Here is a 22768-nt window from a genome sequence, read left to right as displayed (position 1 = left end):
AATGTGTAAGGCTTTGTCCTGTTATTGATATACAGTCCTTAGCGCTTTTGATTTTGTTTTTCATTGTTTTTTTATATTTTTAATAAATTGTGATAATATGTACCAGATTCAACCTTTATAAGTATATATCCGTTATTTTTAGAGTGGACTAGATATTTCCCCTAACCTTATATAGCTGGTTATTTACCATTGCATATAGATATTCAAGATATTTTTATGTTAGAATGAAGTCAAGGGTTACTTTATTGAGAGGCCCCTTGCCAAGGTACAAAACACTTAGCATTGGTGAAGAGCTAACAAAGATAAATATCCCACTTTGGTGAAATTGGCAAAACCCTACTTATACACCTCAACAGCCTTTTCTCTGCTGCAGGAATTATAGCTGCAAACAGAAAACCAGACTTAGCCAGAAGCATGTGGACATGTTGAGATTTTTGCATTTCAATGCAAAGTTTCTGAAAGAGTGAATAACAGAATGTTATTAAGTGATAGTCTAACTCTTTCTAGTTCTACCTCTTTTCAAACAGTTTGTGGTTTTGTTGTGTTTCATTATAAAACTGTGCTCTGCTGCTTAAAAATTGAAGAAACAGTTGTGTTAATGTAAAGTTTTAGTCTGAAGTTTATATTTGTAACACTCATTATGTGGATTTTATTTAAAACAAAGAAAACTATTATTGATTCTCTTTTTATCCGATTAGTCGATTAATCGAAAAAATAATCGGCCGATTAATAGATTATGAAAATAATAGTTAGTTGCAGCCCTATAATATCATTTTTAATACTTTTGTAAACATAGTACATTTCTGTAATCAGAAAGGTATTGGAAGATTTTAATGAAAGTCTTGATTTTAAAAATAGTTTAGGAATTCAGGATTAGGGGTTTATATATGAACTGGTGTAAACCCCCTATTTGTTAGCCCATTACAAATTCTAAAATGAGACATGTATAACAATGGCACAACAGAAGGACCTTAGAAGAGACATGATACCAAAAATACTCTGTTCCAGCTTAAAAAAAAAAAAAAAAGAAAAAAAAAAAGAATGGATTTAAAATAACAAAATGAATGCTTACCTGATATGGAGAGTCCACAATATCATTCAATTACTAGTGGGAATATCACTCCTGGCCAGCAGGAGGAGGCAAAGAGCACCACAGCAAAGTTGTTAAGTGTCACTCCCCTACCCATAATCCCCAGTCATTCAACCAAAGGGATATATAGCTATTATTGTTGTATAAATTTGATTGTTTATAAATGGATCCATGTTTTTAACTTATTTGTGTACTCAATTGTTTATTGTAATAGTTTGATAATATTGCATTAGGTCCAGACCCAGCCTTCGTATAGTTGGCGCTTTGGTATACCTTATTAGTTTCATCTTTCCATTTTGACAACTAGGTGTCAAATTATCAAAGCCAGAGGTCTTATTTAGTAGGCGCTAGGTGTACTCCACTATAGAAATGGAAAAAGAATAACACAAAAAGGTGTAGAGGTGCCTGAGGTTTAGTCAAAAATAAACCGTCTTATCAGTCGTGGACTGTCCATATCCGGGAAGAAAGAAATTTATCAGCATACATTTTGTTGTTTTCTTTTCTAAGATATGGAGAGTCCACAACGTCATTCAATTACTAGTGGGAACCAATACCCAAGCTAGAGGACACAGAATGAACAGGGAGAACAAGACAGGCAGACCTAAACAGAAGGCACCACCACTTGCAGAACCTGTCTCCCAAAAGAGGGAAAAAGTATAAAAATTTGGGAAAAAAAAAAAAAAAAAAAAAAAAAAAGTATGTAGAGGACCAAGTTGCAGCCTTGCAAAACTGTTCCACAGAAGCTTCATCTTTGAAAGCCCAAGAAGAGGAGACAGCCGTAGTGGAATGAGCTGTAATTCTCTCAGGAGGCTGCTTTCTAGTCTCATAAGCAAAACGAATCACACTTTTCAACCAGAGGGAAAGAAGTAGAAGTAACCTTCTGACCCTTACGCTTTCCTGAGAAACAAACAGGGCAGAACACTGGCGAAAATCCTTAGTTGCCTGTAGGTAGAATTTTAGAGAACGCAGAACATCCAAGTTGTGCAACAGACGTTCTTTATGAGGATTGGGACAGATAATTTTCTGATTAATATTTCTATCCAAAACAACTTTGAGGAAACCCCAATTTAGTACGAAGAACCGCCTTATCCGCATGAAAGATAAGGTAAGGCGAATTACACTGCAAAGCCGAGAGTTCAAAAACGGAGCAGAAAAGATAGCAAAACAAACAAATCAAAACCTTCCAAGATAGCAACATAACATCTATGGAATGTATTGGCTCAAAACGGAGCCTGCTACAAAACTTTAAACCTGTTGCTCCTCCTTGGAGCTTTTATCTTAAAACAGGCCTAATTCTGACCAGGGCCTGACAAAAAGATTGAACATCTATCTGGCACATCTGCCAGACGCTTGTGTTACAAAATAGATAGTGCAGAAATCTGACCTTTCAGAGAACTGAAAGACAGCCCTTTCTCCAGACCTTCCTAGAGAAAAAAAAAAAAAAAAAAAAAAAAAAAAAAAAAAAAGACAAAATTCTAGGAATCCTGACCCTACGCCAAAAGTAGCCCTTAGATTTACGCCATAGCTTATGGTAATTTTTTTTTTTATTAAGAGGCTTGCAAGCCTGGATCATGGTCTCAATGACAGACTCAGGAAAATCCACGCTTAGACCCAGGCGTTTAATCCCCAAGTAAACAGCTTCAGAGAAACGAGATTTGGATGGAGGAATGGACCCTTAGTTATAAGGTCCTTCCCCAGAGGAAACCTCCAAGGCGGCCGAGAAGACATCTTCACTAGGTCTGGATAGCAGATGCTGCAAGATATTGCAGGAGCTATTAGAATTACCAATGCTCTCTTGTTTGATACAAGCAATAACTCGTGGAAGGAGCTCAAAACGGAGGAAACTGGTATGCTAGACTGAAATCGCAAGGAACCGCCAGAGCATCTATCAGAGCAGCCTGAGAATCTCTTGACCTTGAACCGTACTTTGGAAGCTTGGCATTCTGCTGAGACGCCGTCAGATACAACTGTGGCACCCCTCATTTGAGGGTTAACCTGGAGAACACCTCCGGATAGAGAGCCCACTCCCCAGGATGAAATGTCTGTCTGCTCAGGAAATCCTCTTCCCAGTTGACCACTCCAGGAATGTGGATGGCAGACAACTGAGCTTCCGCCCACTGAATAATCCGTTCCACCACCTTCATGGCTAAGGAACTCAGAGTTCCTCCCTGGTGGTTGATGTAAGCAACTGAGGTGATGATGTCCGACTGAAATCTGATAAATCGGGCTAATGACAACAATTGAAGCCAAGCCACCAGAGCATTGTAAAATCGCTCTCAACTCCAAGATGTTTATGGGGAGAGCAGACTCCACCCGAGTCCATAGTCCCTGCGCCTTTAACGAGTCCCAGACTGCTAACCAGCCTAGCAGGTTGGTGTCCGTGGTCACAATCACCCAGGAAGGTCTCCGGAAGCATGTGCCCTGAGAAAACCACGGGAGAAAGTCTCTTGTCGACTGGTTTAGATCTATCCTCTGAGACAGATCCAAATGGTCTCCGTTGCATTGTCTGAGCATGCATAAATTGCAGAGCTCCCAAATGGAATCAAGCAAAGGGAATGATGTCCATGGAAGCGACCATCAGACCAATTACCTACATATATTGAGCCTTCCGATGGCCAAACAGTAGACTGAAGACAGGCAATAGGAGAGAATTTTGGATTTTCTGACCTCAGTCAGAATTTTTTTTTTTATATAGATAGGGAATATTATGGTCCCTAAGAAAACCACCTTTGTAGCTGGAACAAAGGAACTCTTTTCCAGATTCACTTTCCAACCGTGGGAACTTAGAAAAGACAACAAGATCTCTGTATGAGAATTTGCTTGTTGAAAAGATGGCGCCTGAACCAGTATGTTGTCAAGGTAGGGCGCCAATGCAATTCCCCAAGACCAGATCACTGCCAAGAGAGCCCCCAGAACTTTTGTGAAAACTCTGGGAGCTGTGGCAAGGCCAAAGGAAGAGCCACAGACTGAAAGTGTTGGTCTAGAAAAGCAAATCTCAGGAATTTGTGATGATCCCTGTGGATGGGAACATAAAGATACACATCCTTCAGGTCTATGCTTGTCATGAACTGAGCCTCTTGGAGCAAAGGAAGAATGGTTTCCATTTTGAAGGACTGTACCCCGAGAAACTTGTAGAGGCCCTTTTAGGTCTAAAATGGGTCGAAAAGATCCCTCTTTTTTGGGACCCACGAACAGATTTGAATAGAATCCTAGACCCTGTTCCCTTACTGGAACTAGAACAGACACTCCAAGGGAGGAAAGGTCCTGAACGCAGTTCAAGAATGCCTCTTATTTTACATGGTCTGCAGATAATCTTGAGAGGTGGAATCCACCCCTGGGTGGAAAAGTTTTGAATTCTATTTTGTAACCCTGAGATACTATATACACAACCCAAGGATCTGGGACATCTTGTCTCCACGGTTGACAAAACAGGGAAAGTCTGCCCCCCTACTTGATCCAAACCCGGACCAGGGACCAACCCATCATGCTGTCCGACTCAGCTGAGGGTTTCTTTGATTGCGTCCCCTTATTCCAAGACTGATTGGACTTCCAAGAAGACTGACTGCTCCTGCTTGGAAGAGGGAGAGGAAGACTTTACCTCCTTTGAGTCTGTTCTTCTTGTCTTGCGGTAGAAAAGACCCCTTTTCCACCAGTAATATCAGAAATTATCAGGTCCAAACAAGATCTTCCCCTTGTAAGGAAGCGCCAGAAGCTTGGACTTAGAAGTAACATCAGATGACCAAGATTTTAGCCACAAGTACAGTGAAGCCAGACATCTTGGCTCCCAGTCTAATAACTTGCATATTAGCACCAGAAAAAGGAATTGGGTAGTTTGAGAGCCTTAATCCTATCTCGGATCTCCTCCAACGGAATCTCTACTAAAATTGATTCAGACAAGGCGTTGCACCAATAAGATGCCGCACTTACTACTGTGGCAATACAAACTGCAGGTTGCCATTCAATACATCTTCAAATAAGCTTCCAGATTTTTTTATCCAAGAGATCCTTAAAGGAGCAGCTATCCTCTATAGGGATCGTAGTTCTCTTAGCCAGAGTAGAAATAGCCCCTTCTACTTTAGGCACCATGCAACAAGAATCTTTAATGGAGTCAGCAACAGGAAACATCTTTTTAAAAAAAACGGGAGACTGGGAGAAAGGAATCCCTGTGAAATAATCTGTCACACGGCCTGGGACGGTAAAAACGTCCACAGAGGAAGGAACATCATAGTATTTATTAATTTTACTAGACTTCTTAGGGTTGACAATGACAGAAGTATAGGAGTCGTCCATAGTAGCCAATACCTCCTTTACCAGTACACGAAGGTGATCAAGCTTGAATATGAAGTTTAATACTTCAGTATCAGATGAAGGAATAATACTGTCCAAATCTTTCAGCCTCAGAGGCTACCGGCGTATCCTCAGACTTATAAAGGGAGGTCAAACTGCGTAGCAGTAGGTGGAACAGAAACCTTACTATCTGAATGTCTAATTGTCCTCTTGCGTAGGGGAAGCAAATCTGCAGGCAAATTAACTCCTCCAGGAGGCTGAGAGGAACTGCAGGGCACTGTATGCGACGCCATAGAGGCTTGGGACGTTTGAGGAGAAAGCTGTGGCATTGCATGAACAGCATCATCCTGAGAGACATTGGGCTCAGAGGGCAACAATTTATTTTTAAATTTAAGTGTTCTAGCTAAGCATGCAGCACAGAATAGCATAGGCAAAAAAATGTGTGCCTCTAGGCATAACAAGCATTTGTCAAACACAGAGTCTTGGTCCATGTCCATAATACGAAATTTAAATTAAAAAAAAAAAAAGGAACAGAGTAACCAACTCTGGCTTTCTGTACCATGGGCAGCAATGTGTTAGGAAATAAAGCAAGGACTACCTTACAACTTCCTAACTGTTTAAAAGCCACCACTACTCTACTGAAGAGATTGACATGGACTCAGCTAAACCCAAATACTTGCTTGCAGGGAAAAGTACACGAAAAAAGAATGAATTTCTTAAGACACCAAACTTCACCTCCTCCATTGACAGAGGCAAAAAAAAAAATGACTAGGGATTATTGGTAGGGGAGTGACACTTAACAGCTTTGCTGTGGTGCTCTTTGCTGCCTCCTGCTGGCCAGGACTGATATTCCCACTAGTAATTGAATGATGTCGTGGACGTCCATATCTTAGGAAATAAATAATTAAAAAGCAGAACTCCATATTTGGATAATGAAAAAAAATATATATAAAAATAGCCACAGACCACATTTCTGAATAAGATGAACAGCATAATACAAGGAGAGGAGCATGACAGCAATTGCAAAAATATTTGACAAGCATTACAACATCAAGTATATAGACTAAGTAGAGTAAATGGTTGGAATCACACTAAATATATGGGCAAAAGGGATCATTACAGTAGGATTTGTAGCCCATAGAATATAGGCACTTAGACTTAAAGCATTTGCTCCATATGGCAATGGCTCAATTTGTTAATTGCCAACAGCAAACAAGCGTCACTGGCGCTCTGAGCAGCTACAGTACTTAAAAAGCGGGTGCACTGAGAATATTTAGCTATGCTTCACATGTATGTGCAGAGAAAAATTGTTAACACTAAAACATTGATAACTTACTAGAAGCATTTTTGTTAATACATGTATATTGCAAATGTGTCTATTCAAATACATAATTAATCTATGTAACTTTCAATTTTGACCAGAATGTCCCTTTAATAAAATTAATCAAAAGGTTTAAATATTTCATAAGTAGTCAAAACATGGACATGAAATGCTTTTTTTTTTTCCTTATACAAATATACACAATTATCTGCACTTTTTTTTTTAAAGTATTCTTTATTGGAATAAATAGAGACAACAATGGTACATGTTATACAACAAAGAGAGTACTCCTCTGTAATCCATACATTATTAAACACATAAATGATGTTACTTCAGAGTAAACAAAGAGAAGATTAATGCTGTTTCTCTCATCAATATGGAGATAGGTAAGGGAGTCAATACTACATGAAATGTTTGAGTTTTGCGAGTGCTTAGATCCCCTAAGGGCTTTCCGTTTTTTATTTTTCTTAAGCTTAATAAAGAATAAGCTTGTGTACATAGGCTATAGACAAAGATACTTTTACTACAAGTCTTTGACCCTAAGAAGGTGGATTAGAAAGGGACAGTCAAGAAAAGGCAAGTATAGTAAGGGAGAGAAGAAAAAAAACCAACTACTTCATATCAAAGGCACAGGTGAGGGAGGAGGATCGGGGCTGGTCAGTACATTCCCCTCCCCCCTCTGGCTATAAGATATAGTCCACTCCCTCCTCTCTCCGCCCCCTCTCCCCTCAGATGTTTTTGTTCCACATTGCTAGCATCAATTCATGGGTCTCTAAATTATGTGTTTTCAGATAGTGGTATCTTTCAAGTATTAAGTCGTGGACCGCTGCTTTCCACTCCTCTTTCGATGGAATCGTTTGTGTTTTCCAATATTTAGGAATTAGTTTTTTAGCTGCAGTCAGCATGCTCAGCAGGAGAGGTTGTCTTCCTGATCCAATCAATTTGAGCAGTAAGTGAAAGAGGAGAGACTCCGGGGAGCAGGCCACTTGGGTTGTGTTAATAGAGATTTCATTGAAAATGTCTGCCCAGAATGTCCCAAGTCTTGGGCATGACCACCATATGTGGAGGAGGGAACCCTCCTCCCCACATCCCCTCCAGCAAGAGCCATTGAGTGTAGGGTATATCTTATGTAATCATATCAGGGTTAGATACCACCTACATAAGAACTTCAAGTGGATTTCCTGTACAGTCGCAGAAACGGATGAACAATTAGTTAATTTAAAGGCTAGCCATGTTTCCGATTCAATAGTTTGGTTGAGTTCCCTGCACCAAGAATGGGAACATGACGGGAGGGGAGCTGGATCTGGAGAGATCAGTAATTTATAAAGTTTGGATATGTATGTGGGGGGAGATGGCGCAATGCATAGTTTTTCAAAGTTCGTGGTTTCTCATTATCTGCACTTTTTAAAGCAAATAAGAGTTTTAAAATGCCCATATTTAAATTAAATGCATTACATATGGACACAAGGTTTTTATTTGCTGTGTATTAAAAGATTGTAATTTAAAATTATGAAAAATGAATATTCTGACTATCATTCGAAAGACTGCTTGATGAGGTGCGTGAAAGGGCCACCACATACATATACAACCAGTAAGGACTGGTTGATTAGATTATTTTTTTTAACTCCCTAGTATAAAAATAGTACAATAAACTGCTAGTATTTGCTCAGTATAGTCTCAAAACAAATTCAACTTTTTTAGGGTAACGCTACACTTACCTTCACTCCTCTCTCTTTACGCAGAGGTGTTCTAGATGGTGCGATAGGCGTTCTATTTGCAGTTGGGCTAAATACACTTGGTGTTGTAGGACTCCTAAATGGTGCTTGCTTTGGTATACCTTTAAGGGGAGCTGACCAGAGAAACATACATTTTAAAAAAATAGAAAAGAATGGTTTTAGTCACAAATTAATATTAAACATTAACAGTGTCTTATGTTTGAAAGTGTCTTGGATATTGCTAAAACTTAAAGCAGTGCTCGACAAATATGTTCAAAATCTAGGAGCCAGGCATGGCCATACATAATTATATATCTATATATCAAATTATGCTTACCTGATAATTTCCTTTCCTTCTGTACAGGAAGAGTCCACAGCTGCATTCCTTACTTTTTGGAAATACTGAACCTGGCCAAAGGAACAGTAGGAGAAATAACAGGGTGAAAAAGGTGCCAGAAGAATAAGTTAATATTTAGGGCCACCCATTGGAGAACACGGGCAGGAGCTGTGGACTCTCCTTGTACAGAAGGAAAGGAAATTATCAGGTAAGCATAATTTTTGTTTATCTTGTTAATACAGAAAGAGTCCACAGCTGCATTCTTTACTTGTGGGAAATTATACCCAAGCTCTAGAGGACACTGAATGCCAACAGGTGGGTAAAAAAGAAAAAAAGAAACTGTATATACAGAAGCTCAGAAAGGCTCCACACTGTAAACAGACAGGGCGAAATCGTCAGAACAATGAACCAGCTAAGAGGCCCTTCTCCAGAACATCCTAGAGGAAAGGAACCTGGCAGACTTGATAGTTTGCCAAGACTAACCACACTCTTCCCAGAAGAAAGGGGTCCTCCATACCTTAAGACAGATGACAAGGAACCAGTTACGCGCTGGAAGGAGAGGACCTTAACCTCTCCGAAACCCTCACCTGGATAAGGCTAAGCATTAATTTACACGCAGTCCACCTCAAAAAAATATCTGATAAAGCAAAGGGGCCCTGTTGCAACAGATCCCTGCGACAAGGCAACCCTCAAGGAAGAGAAGATGACATCCCCATTAAACCGCGAACCACGATCTTCGCGGTCACGACAGAGCAATCAGTCTCACTGACGCCTGCTCCTGCTAGGTTATGGCCACCACTCTAGGAAGGAGCAATATGGCAGACAAAGGAACAATGGAAATGAACCTCCAATGCACCACTAATGTTTTCATTAGCTCCGCCTGAGGATCTTGACCACGGCCCCCCTGCTGGAATTTTGAAGTGGAAAACAAGACGTCCTAAGAACTGCATCCAGAATCCCCTTCTGAAAAAAACCCTCGGGTGAAGACCTTATCCCCATATAAGGGAGATGTCTGAAAAGGACAACCGGGTCAGATGATCACCCCCATCGAGAGGATTGCTAATAGCGAACAGGAGTGGGCCGCCGCCCACTACCAAAAACCAGAGATACTAGCCTCACCGCTAGGGAGAGACTCGTTCCCCTCAGAAGGAGCTCTAAGCCCCTGAGAATCTATAATCTAAAACTAGAACTAACTTGAGAAAAAAAAAAGGATTGCCTGAAGAAGATCCATAAGGAACTATGGAGGAAAGCCTCCGGAGTCTACAGACACTATGCCCTCTTGGCATGTACTCATCATCCTGGCGGACTTGCAACCAAAGTCAAATTTGCCCCGGGTGATTTAAAAAAAAAAAAGGATGTCCCTCAGGACAAGGGGATCTGGACAAAAACTACTAGAGAGCGCGATACCCTCAGCCAGTAGCCCAGGTAAATCTGTTAAGACAGATTAAAAAAAACATGCTGCACCTCCGCCTCAGCATACACCGATCCTCGGGTGACATGGGAACTGACAAAAAGTCAAAAATAAACCACATAACAAATCCATACCACCAACACAGACCTAGCGATGCCTGAAAGGAGGTCACGACCTGGTGAAGCCAACTTAGAACTTCAAACCTGTTAGCGAAGTCCTCATGTCCATGAAGACTAAAATAGCATCCAGGAACCTACCCTGGTCAAGTATTCTATCATCCCTGAATGGGGAAGACAGATGAAAAAACTCTAGCGGTCTCTATCAGAAGAGACAAAGGTGATTTGAACCAGAAACGTCTAGACGAGAGAAGCTACCGCTAGATCTTGAGTCTGGCATTCCCAAGAATCCCTGGGCTGCTAAAAAAGGTTCTAGAAGCAGAAGAGAGTCTGTCCAGAAACATCAACCTTGAAAAGTATGGGATCCTTCCTCAACAGTGGACCTGCACTGCTCTTGCCCCACTAAGGGTAGAGTGGACCATATAGTCTCCTTCCGGAATGAGGAGACAAGATAAGCTTGCTTAAGAACTTAGGCCCAAATAGGACGGGAGATCCACAAACCAAAAGGGTTTGAATAATATCTCAAACCTCACTTAGCGATAAACACAGGGACAATGACTCCAAAGGAGAACAAAACCAGCACCCACCAGAAGAGGTTTCCCCCTCTGTCTGGAAGAGAGGGTCAAGAGAAACAAAAAATCCTGGGAGGCTGAGAATCAAAGTCTATGACCTCCAAGACCGATGGTCCTGTACATCCATGAAACAAGCGACTGAAAAGGAGCGATAGCCTGACCTTCTAGTTACAGGCTTATGAGCCTGAATCATGGTCTATGACCGAGTCAGAAAACCCCCGCTTGGATAGGATTAAGCGTTCAATCTCCAAGCAGTCAGCTTCAGAGAAGCTAGATTTGGGTGAAGGAAGGGTCCTGGTATCAGAAGGTCCTTCCTCAACGCAAGTCTCCAAGGTGGTAGAGATGCCATCTCTACCAGAGCCGCATACCAAATCCTGCAAGGCCAGGCCGGTGCTATGAGGATCACCAAGGCTACCCGAGGGAGAAGAGCAAACCAAGGAAATACGTATGCTAGACTGAAGTTCCAAGGAAACGCCAGAGCATCTATCAGTTCCGCCTGGGGGTCCCTGGACCTCAACCCGTATCTCGGGAGCTTGGCATTCTGTCGAGATACCATAAGATCCAATTCCGGCTGACCACACTTTAGAATCACGTTGGAGGACACTTCCGGATGGAGTTCCCACTCCCCCGGATGAAAGGTCTGCCTGCTCAGGAAATCCGCCTCCCAGTTGTCCACCCCTGGGATATGGATCGCCGCTAGGCAACAAGAGTTGGTTTCCGCCCACTGGATTATTTTGGTTACTTCTGTCATCGCTAAGGAACTCCTCCTTCCTCCCTGATGATTGATGTAAGCCACTGAAGTCATGTTGTCCGACTGGAACCTGATAAACTGGAGTGAGGCTAACTGGGGCCAGGCCAGAAGGGCATTGAAGATTGCTCTCAGTTCTAGAATGTTTATAGGAAGAACAGACTGAGTCCAAACTCCCAGAGCCTTTAGGGAGCCCCAGACTGCTCCCCACCCCAGAAGGCTGGCGTCTGTTGTCACAATCACCCAAGATGATCTGCGAAAGCAGGTTCCCTGGGAGAGATGATCCAGAGACAACCACCATTGAAGAGTCCCTTGTCTCCTGCTCCAGAGTTACTTGAGGAGACAAGTCTGCATAATCTCCGTTCCATTGCCTGAGCATGCTTAACTGTAGAGGTCTGAGATGGAAGCGAGCAAATGCGATTATGTCCATTGCCGCCACCATCGGTCCGATTAACTCCATGCACTGAGCCACTGATGGCCGAGGAGTGGACTGAAGGACTAGATAAGTATTGATAATCTTTGATTTCATGACTTCATTCAGAAAAAAATTCATAGACAGGGAGTCTATTATGGTTCCCAAGAAAGTGTCTTGTGTCTGGAACTAGGTAACTCAGGGAGGTCTCTCCCACTCCTTATTAATGATCTTCGAAGCTCGCTTTGGGACTGGAAATACGTCTGAATAAGAAGGCACCTCGAAAGACCTCCCTGAGTAACAGGCGGAGGTGTTCTAGTTTAAACCTAAAAGATACAACCTCCGAGTCTGTCAGAGGCAATAAACTTTCTGAATCTGAGATCTCACCCTCAGATGCTACAGCAGTATCCTCCTCTTCGTGTCCTTGAGAGGGTACCTCCGAAATTGTAACAATTGCATCAGGACTTACTGAATATGTCTGGCTTTCCTCTTATGTTTACCCTGCAACAGTGGAAAAGCAGACAATGCATCTGAAATTGTAGAAGACATGAGAGAAGCTATGTCTTGTAAAGAAACCCCAGAAGGAACTATTACGGAAGCTCAGGGCACTGCTTGTGAGGGCGGTAAAATTTGGGACGCTTGGGGAGAAAGCTGCAGCATATATGGACCCTCATCATTAGACTCTTGAACAACATCCGCCTTAGAGGAGACCAAAGTCCTTTCAATACATGAGGGACAAAGGGATTGGCGGTTCCACATTGGTGTCAAAACATAAAGAGCAAGTGACATCTTGGTCCATGCTTGTTTAAAAATGGCCAAATAGTAAATACATTTTTTTAAATAGATTTGCAAATATTAGAAAAAAACGTTACCGTCTCTTTAAATTCAAAACGGTCTCTTTTTTCCTGCGAAACGTTCAGCTTAGCAAACAAACGTATTAACAAAAAATAAAACCTCTGCACCTCAGCAAGCTGCTGAAGTGCTCCTACCTGACCCAAGATCAGTCAATTTCCCCCTCCTTTCAGCTCCAGACGATCCGTTAGTATCAAACGATACGCTGCTGAAAAACAGAATTTATGTTTACCTGATAAATTACTTTCTCCAACGGTGTGTCCGGTCCACGGCGTCATCCTTACTTGTGGGATATTCTCTTCCCCAACAGGAAATGGCAAAGAGCCCAGCAAAGCTGGTCACATGATCCCTCCTAGGCTCCGCCTACCCCAGTCATTCGACCGACGTTAAGGAGGAATATTTGCATAGGAGAAACCATATGTTACCGTGGTGACTGTAGTTAAAGAAAATAAATTATCAGACATGATTAAAAAAACCAGGGCGGGCCGTGGACCGGACACACCGTTGGAGAAAGTAATTTATCAGGTAAACATAAATTCTGTTTTCTCCAACATAGGTGTGTCCGGTCCACGGCGTCATCCTTACTTGTGGGAACCAATACCAAAGCTTTAGGACACGGATGAAGGGAGGGAGCAAATCAGGTCACCTAAATGGAAGGCACCACGGCTTGCAAAACCTTTCTCCCAAAAATAGCCTCAGAAGAAGCAAAAGTATCAAATTTGTAAAATTTAGAAAAAGTGTGCAGTGAAGACCAAGTCGCTGCCTTATATATCTGATCAACAGAAGCCTCGTTCTTGAAGGCCCATGTGGAAGCCACAACCCTAGTGGAGTGAGCTGTGATTCTTTCAGGAGGCTGCCGTCCGGCAGTCTCATAAGCCAATCGGATAATGCTTTTAATCCAGAAGGAGAGAGAGGTAGAAGTTGCTTTTTTTTTTTTTTTTTTTTGACCTCTCCGTTTACCAGAATAAACAACAAACAAAGACGAAGTTTGTCTGAAATCCTTAGTAGCTGCTAAGTAAAATTTGAGAGCACGAACTACATCCAAGTTGTGCAACAAACGTTCCTACTTTGAAACTGGATTAGGACACAAAGAAGGCACAACTATCTCCTGGTTAATGTTTTTGTTAGAAACAACTTTTGGAAGAAAACCAGGTTTAGTACGCAAAACCACCTTATCTGCATGGAACACCAGATAAGGAGAAGAACACTGCAGAGCAGATAATTCTGAAACTCTTCTAGCAGAAGAAATTGTAACCAAAAACAAAACTTTCCAAGATAATAACTTAATATCAACGGAATGTAAGGGTTCAAACGGAACCCCCTGAAGAACTGAAAGAACTAGGTTGAGACTCCAAGGAGGAGTCAAAATTTTGTAAACAGGCTTGATTCTAACCAGAGCCTGAACAAAGGCTAGAACATCTGGCACAGCTGCCAGCTTTTTGTGAAGTAACACAGACAAGGCAGAAATCTGTCCCATCAAGGAACTTGCAGATAATCCTTTTTCCAATCCTTCTCGAAGGAAGGATAGACTCTTAGGAATCTTAACCTTGTCCCAAGGGAATCCTGCAGATTCACACCAACAGATATACCAAATTATGTGGTAATTTTTCTGGTTACAGGCTTTCAGGCCTGAACAAGAGTATTAATAACAGAATCCGAGAACCCTCGCTTTGATAAGATCAAGCGTTCAATCTCCAAGCAGTCAGCTGGAGTGGGTCGAACGGACCTAGAACAAGAAGGTCTCGTCTCAAAGGTAGCTTCCATGGTGGAGCCGATGACATATTCACCAGATCTGCATACCAAGTCCTGCGTGGCCACGCAGGAGCTATCAAAATCACCGACGCCCTCTCCTGATTGATCCTGGCTACCAGCCTGGGGATGAGAGGAAACGGCGGGAACACATAAGCTAGTTTGAAGGTCCAAGGTGCTACTAGTGCATCCACTAGAGCCGCCTTGGGATCCCTGGATCTGTACCCGTAGTAAGGAACTCTGAAGTTCTGACGAGAGGCCATCAGATCCATGTCTGGAATGCCCCACGGTTGAGTGACTTGGGCAAAGATTTCCGGATGGAGTTCCCACTCCCCCGGATGCAATGTCTGACGACTCAGAAAATCCGCTTCCCAATTTTCCACTCCTGGGATGTGGATAGCAGACAGGTGGCAGGAGTGAGACTCCGCCCATAGAATGATTTTGGTCACTTCTTCCATCGCTAGGGAACTCCTTGTTCCCTCCTGATGGTTGATGTATGAACTTGGCCCTCGCTAGCTGAGGCCAAGCTTTGAGAGCATTGAATATCGCTCTCAGTTCCAGAATATTTATCGGTAGAAGAGATTCTACCCGAGACCAAAGACCCTGAGCTTTCAGGGATCCCCAGACCGCGCCCCAGCCCATCAGACTGGCGTCGGTCGTGACAATGACCCACTCTGGTCTGCGGAAGGTCATCCCTTGTGACAGGTTGTCCAGGGACAGCCACCAACGGAATGAGTCTCTGGTCCTCTGATTTACTTGTATCTTCGGAGACAAGTCTGAATAGTCCCCATTCCACTGACTGAGCATGAACAGTTGTAATGGTCTTAGATGAATGCGCACAAAAGGAACTATGTCCATTGCCGCTACCATCAAACCTATCACTTCCATGCACTGCGCTATGGAAGGAAGAGGAACGGAATGAAGTATCCGACAAGAGTCTAGAAGTTTTGTTTTTCTGGCTTCTGTCAGAAAAATCCTCATTTCTAAGGAGTCTATTATAGTTCCCAAGAAGGGAACCCTCGTTGACGGAGATAGAGAACTCTTTTCCACGTTCACTTTCCATCCGTGAGATCTGAGAAAGGCCAGGACAATGTCCGTGTGAGCCTTAACTTGAGGAAGGGACGACGCTCGAATCAGAATGTCGTCCAAGTAAGGTACTACAGCAATGCCCCTTGGTCTTAGCACCGCCAGAAGGGACCCTAGTACCTATGAGAAAATCCTAGGAGCAGTGGCTAATCCGAAAGAAAACGCCACGAACTGGAAATGCTTGTCCAGGAATGCAAACCTTAGGAACCGATGATGTTCCTTGTGGATAGGAATATGTAGATACGCATCCTTGAAATCCACCTTGGTCATGAATTGACCTTCCTGGATGGAAGGAAGAAGTGTTCGAATGGTTTCCATCTTGAACGATGGAACCTTGAGAAACTTGTTCAAGATCTTGAGATCTAAGATTGGTCTGAACGTTCCCTCTTTTTTGGGAACTATGAACAGATTGGAGTAGAACCCCATCCCTTGTTCTCCTAATGGAACAGGATGAATCACTCCCATATTTTAGCAGGTCTTCTACCCAATGTAAGAATGCCTGTCTTCTTATGTGGTCTGAAGACAACTGAGACCTGTGGAACCTCCCCCTTGGAGGAAGCCCCTTGAACTCCAGAGAATAACCTTGGGAGACTATTTCTAGCGCCCAAGGATCCAGAACATCTCTTGCCCAAGCCTGAGCGAAGAGAGAGAGTCTGCCCCCCACCAGATCCGGTCCCGGATCGGGGGCCCGCATTTCATGCTGTCTTGGTAGCAGTGGCAGGTTTCCTGGCCTGCTTTCCTTTGTTCCAGCCTTGCATAGGTCTCCAGGCTGGATTGGCTTGAGAAGTATTACCTTCCTGCTTAGAAGACGTAGCCCTTGGGGCTGATCCGTTTCTGCGAAAGGGACGAAACTTAGGTTTATTTTTGGTCTTGAAAAGACCTATCCTGAGGAAGGGCGTGGCCCTTGCCCCCAGTGATATCAGAGATAATCTCTTTCAAGTCAGGGCCAAAGAGTGTTTTCCCCTTGAAAGGAATGTCAAGCAATTTGTTCTTGGAAGACGCATCCGCTGCCCAAGATTTTAACCAAAGCGCTCTGCGCCACAATAGCAAACCCAGAATTTTTTCGCCGCTAACCTAGCCAATTGCAAGGTGGCGTCTAGGGTGAAAGAATTAGCCAATTTAAAAGCACGAATTCTGTCCATAATCTCCTCATAAGAAGAAGAATTACTAATAATCGCCTTTCCTAGCTCATCAAACTAGAAACACGCGGCTGCAGTGACAGGGACAATGCATGCAATTGGTTGTAGAAGGGAACCTTGCTGAACAAACATCTTTTTTAGCAGACCTTCCAATTTTTTATCCATAGGATCTTGGAAAGCACAACTATCTTCTATGGGTATAGTGGCGCGCTTGTGTAGAGTAGAAACCGCCCCCTCGACCTTGGGGACTGTCTGCCATCAGTCCTTTCTGGGGTCGACTATAGGAAAACAATTTTTTAAATATGGGGGGAGGTACTAAAGGAATACCGGGCCTGTCCCATTCTTTACTAACAATGTACGCCACCCGCTTGGATATAGGAAAAGCTTCGGGGGGCCCCGGGGCCTCTAAGAACTTTTCCATTTTACATAGTGGTTCTGGAATGACCAGATAATCACAATCATCCAAATTGGATAACACCTCCTTAAGCAGAGCGCGGAGATGTTCCAACTTAAATTTAAAAGTAATCACATCAGGTTCAGCTTGTTGAGAAATGTTTCCTGAATCTGAAATTTCTCCCTAAGACAAAACCTCCCTGGCCCCCTCAGACTGGTGTAGGGGCCCTTCAGAAACCATATCATCAGCGTTCTCATGCTCTACAGAATTTTCTAAAACAGAGCAGTCGCGCTTTCGCTGATAAGTGGGCATATTGGCTAAAATGTTTTTGATAGAATTATCCATTACAGCCGTTAAATGTTGCATAGTAAGGAGTATTGGCGCACTAGATGTACTAGGGGCCTCCTGTATGGGCAAGACTGGTGTAGACGAAGGAGGGGATGATGCAGTACCATGCTTACTCCCCTCACTTGAGGAATCATCTTGGGCATCATTTTTACTAAATTTTTTTATGACATAAAATACATATAGTTAAATGAGAAGGAACCTTGGTTTCCCCACAGTCAGAACACAATCTATCTGGTAGTTCAGACATGTTAAACAGGCATAAACTTGATAACAAAGCACAAAAAACGTTTTAAAATAAAACCGTTACTGTCACTTTAAATTTTAACTAAACACACTTTATTACTGCAATTGCGAAAAAGTATGAAGGAATTGTTCAAAATTCACCAAAATTTCACCACAGTGTCTTAAAGCCTTAAAAGTATTGCACACCAAATTTGGAAGCTTTAACCCTTAAAATAACGGAACCGGAGCCGTTTTTATATTTAACCCCTTTACAGTCCCTGGAATCTGCTTTGCTGAGACCCAACCAAGCCCAAAGGGGAATACGATACCAAATGATGCCTTCAGAAAGACTTTTCTATGTATCAGAGCTCCACACACATGCAGCTGCATGCCATGCTGTCCTCAAAAACAAGTGCGCCATACCGGCGCGAAAATGAGGCTCTGACTATGATTAGGGAAAGCCCCTAAAGAATAAGGTGTCTAAAACAGTGCCTGCCGATATAATCATATCAAAATACCCAGAATAAATGATTCCTCAAGGCTAAATATGTGTTAATAATGAATCGATTTAGCCCAGAAAAAGTCTACAGTCTTAATAAGCCCTTGTGAAGCCCTTATTTACTATCTTAATAAACATGGCTTACCGGATCCCATAGGGAAAATGACAGCTTCCAGCATTACATCGTCTTGTTAGAATGTGTCATACCTCAAGCAGTAAGAGACTGCACACTGTTCCCCCAACTGAAGTTAATTGCTCTCAACAGTCCTGTGTGGAACAGCCATGGATTTTAGTTACGGTGCTAAAATCATTTTCCTCATACAAACAGAAATCTTCATCTCTTTTCTGTTTCTGAGTAAATAGTACATACCAGCACTATTTTAAAATAACAAACTCTTGATTGAATAATAAAAACTACAGTTAAACACTAAAAAACTCTAAGCCATCTCCGTGGAGATGTTGCCTGTACAACGGCAAAGAGAATGACTGGGGTAGGCGGAGCCTAGGAGGGATCATGTGACCAGCTTTGCTGGGCTCTTTGCCATTTCCTGTTGGGGAAGAGAATATCCCACAAGTAAGGATGACGCCGTGGACCGGACACACCTATGTTGGAGAAAAGGAAATACCGTTTCTGTACTAGCAACGCATGATTGCCCTCAGCATGTGATTCTAGAAAAGACCAGCAAATCCTTCCTAATGTCGCACTACCCTCAGCCTTCTCAGAACTGAAGCGCAACTAAAGTGGCGTGCAAACAGGAAGGACCGCCCATCGTGGGCGTTAACCTATGCCGAACTCGTTATAGTTAGAAAATAGAGTGAAACCACCAGAGCCATACGTACTAACAACGCATGTCTGCCTTTCAGCTATACTCCAGCCCCAGTGCCTGCCAAAAAACACTGCCCAAACACTTTCCCTTCAGGAAAGACTTAATGCTACAACATAAAGAGCCATCCTCCTTATAGCCCCTTATGTTGAGTGTGCCAACTGTGTTTCTGAATTTCCTTCAATGTGCCCCAGAAATTAAAGTAGCACTTACCTTAGCTTCTGCCTGGCAACAAGGCAGCTCTCAGGCTTGAGAGGTCCTCTCCCTCACATCGACCTGAGGAGAATAAAGTGCCGAGTCAACATTTACCTCAGACTGAAGGAAACAGGGCAGCAAGAAAATATGGGAGGCACAGTGAGAATTATGTCCCACAAGTTTCCATTGCTCTAAAGTCAAAGCTCTACTGAAGAGACCGATATCGACTACGGCTACACTCTAGAACAAAGCAGCACAATCTTGCACTACTTTAAAAATAATAAACTCTTGATTGAAGAATCTATACTATCCCCAAATGGAATAGAAAAACGATAGGCAAGTGCACAAAAAAATGTTAGCCAAATAGGGATGGGCAACACCACAACCCCTCTAAAGAGCCCAAAAACTGAGAATCTTAATACAAAACGAAATATAGACAGAGGATCTCTATCCGTCCTCGACTTCAAATTCGCACTCTGACTCATGGCTCTGAGATACAACTGGCAGATCAGTACTAGGCATCTAATATAGTCAAAACTTCTCTTAAAAAGGAAGCGCAGGTGTGCTACCTTAAATCTAAAAAAGGCAAAATCCTCCTCTGCCGGAGGAATAGGAATAGCAGCCTCCAACCCAGAAGGTCCGTTCTCTGAAGCATCAGAGAACCGCATCCACAGATGACTGATGGGATACAATCGTCAATTTACATGATGTCCCCTGGGCATGAGTGCATGGATTAACCCTTTGTTTGCGTGTAGCCGTACAAGGCAAAATGGCTAAGACCGCAGATATCGCCATACGGAACAGAGCAGTAATATCTGGTGGAAAAATGCCCCTTCCAGGAGGAGGACAAAAAACAACCGACACCTATACCCCAACTGGCTGGGACACTCACCCCCTCCTATGACCTAGAGTAGAGAAAATTTGCTCCTCTACGAAGTCACTCGGTCAGGAATAGGAAATGGAAACCGTGACCACTCCCGGTCAAATGGTGTGCAATGCAGGACCGCCCCTGCTAAAGGAAAAGCGTGCCAAGCTTAATAAAACTGCAGCCTGTACATTCCATATCAGCCTACAAGCCCAAAACATCTTGCATATAAGCAGCATAAATCACATAAACCGATATGATTAAGACCCCACTGTTCAACAATCACCCTCAGAAAATATTAACCCTTGATTCCATAATGATAAAGGAGTCCCACTGTGACCCTGTCTTCTAGCGTTAACATTTATGTGTAAAAAATGAAACGATCTTACCGGAATCTATGCCGTGGAACAGAAACACGGTCCTTCAAGTGTGACAGACTGTAGCCTCGCTTCTGACATGGACTTGAGTTAAGAAAAGCAGGTAGTGAAACTCGTCAACGCTGATTGCTTAGGAGCTGTTCTGAGTCTGGATGGTTTCGCAGAAAGACTCTCCCTGCATCTCCAGACTAACTTTCATCAATGCTCTCACTGAGAGGCTGACAAGACTACTTAAAACTCAATTCTTATAACAAAGGACAGATACCCTTCCTAAGGGACTACTCCGAAATCTTCTGACACTACTCTGCCAACCTCCTGTGACGAAAGGCAAAGAATGACTGGGGGATGAGGGAAGAGGGGAGGTATTTAAGCCTTTGGCTGGGGTGTCTTTGCCTCCTCCTGGTGGCCAGGTTTAGTATTTCCCACAAGTAAGAAATTATATTTATATAATATACCTAAACAGAGGAATCAGCACTAAGCATATACTACCCTTTACAGGGATTAGAAATTTAGAGGTTTAACAGTTACAAAGTATATTCAATGTTGGTTGTGCATAGCTTGAGAATGGGTAGCAAAAAGGTGTTCTGTTTAAACAAATAAAAAAAAAAAAAAAAAATAAAAAATAAAAAAAAACAACAACTTTCAAGTAGACTGCAATTCCAAGCCATTTTCTTATTCATCTATGGTGGCATTACACTGCTGCTAAAGCTGAAATTTATGTTTTTCTTCTTCTAATGTTTAGGTTATAGGAATATTCTGCCTCTGACACCCATAAATACAAAATCTCATGTTAAAGGCCAAATTAAACTTTCATGATTTAGATAGGACATGTAATTTTACAACTTTCTAAATTAGTTTTATAATCAAAATTTGCTTTGTTCTCTTGGTATTCTTTGCTGAAAGCTAAAGCTAGGTAGGCTCATATGCTAATTTCTAAGCCCTTCAAAGCCGCCTCTTATCTGAATGCATTTGACAATTTCACAGCTAGGGGGCGTTAGTTCATGTGTTTCATATAAATAGTATTGTGCTCATGCACGTGGAGTTATTTAAAAAAGGGACACTGAACCCAAATGTTCTCTTTTGTAATTCAGAAAGAGCATGCAATTTTAAGCAACTTTCTAATTTACTCCTATTATCAATTTTTCTTCGTTCTCTTGCTATCATTATTTGAAAAAGAAGGCATCTAAGCTTTTTTTGGTTTCAGTACTCTGGACAGCACTTTTTTATTGGTGGATGAATGTATCCACCAATCAGCAAGGACAACCCAGGTTGTTCACCAAAAATGGGCCGGCATCTAAACTTACATTCTTGCATTTCAAATAAAGATACCAAGAGAATGAAGAAAATTTGATAAATAGGAGTAAATTAGAAAGTTGCTTAAAATTTCTTGCTCTATCTGAATCATGAAAGAACAATTTTGGGTACAGTGTCCCTTTAAGATTCTGCACTAATTAACTAACATGCAAGTCTGTCAAAAGATCTGAGATAAGGAGGCAGTCTGCAGAAGCTTAGATACAAGGTAATTATAAAGGTAAGAAGTATATTTCTATAATAGTGTTGGTTATGAAAAACCAGGAAATGATAAATAAAGGGGTTATCTATCTTTTTAAACAACATTTTTGGTGTTTATTATCCCTTTAATGAGTTTTATTTCGTGATTCAGATGCAAAATTGTCTTCCTTCTCTTGGTATCTGTATTTGAAAAGCAAGAATGTAAGTTTAGATGCCAGTCAACTTTATGAACAACCTGGGTTGTTCTTGCCGATTGGTGGATAAATTCACCCCCACTAAACAAGTGCTGTCCAGTGTCCTGAACCAAAAATAGTCTGGCTGCTTAGATGCCTTCTTTTTCAAATAAAGATAGCAAGAGAACAAAAACTGATAATAGGAGTAAATTAGAAAGTTGCTTAAGGATTACATGCTCTATCTGAATCACAAAATACATTTTTTTGGGTTCAGTGTCCCTTTAAGAAACAATTGACATGAAAGACCTATATGACGTAAAATGTCTTTAAAGACCTATAAAATCATTTAAGAGGAGCAACAGAAGAATGCCATCCATGCACATTAACTAGATATAAAAGTGCTGTCCCAGCTTTTGCTCTGTTTTTTGGTTTGTTTATAAAAGTTAGACTGTACAGATCAATGGACAAACCGGGAAGGTTTTATTGACAAAATTAAAAATGAATTATATAGTATATATTTAGGA

At 42.1% G+C, this 22768-nt stretch overlaps 1 protein-coding gene across 1 annotated transcript in view; it reads right to left on the bottom strand.

The window, feature by feature from the left end:
• The window catches only part of NELFA (negative elongation factor complex member A), a 76479-nt gene that overhangs the window by 21989 nt on the left and 31722 nt on the right, over positions 1 to 22768 (bottom strand). The window contains exon 5 of the mRNA XM_053704214.1: positions 8417 to 8547. Within this exon, the coding sequence (XP_053560189.1) occupies positions 8417 to 8547 (131 nt within the window). The remainder of the gene's footprint in view (positions 1 to 8416; positions 8548 to 22768) is intronic.

Source organism: Bombina bombina, chromosome 2, assembly GCF_027579735.1.
Source record: "Bombina bombina isolate aBomBom1 chromosome 2, aBomBom1.pri, whole genome shotgun sequence".
NCBI classification, from domain to species: Eukaryota; Metazoa; Chordata; class Amphibia; order Anura; family Bombinatoridae; genus Bombina; species Bombina bombina.
This window is presented reverse-complemented; position numbering and strand designations above follow the sequence as displayed.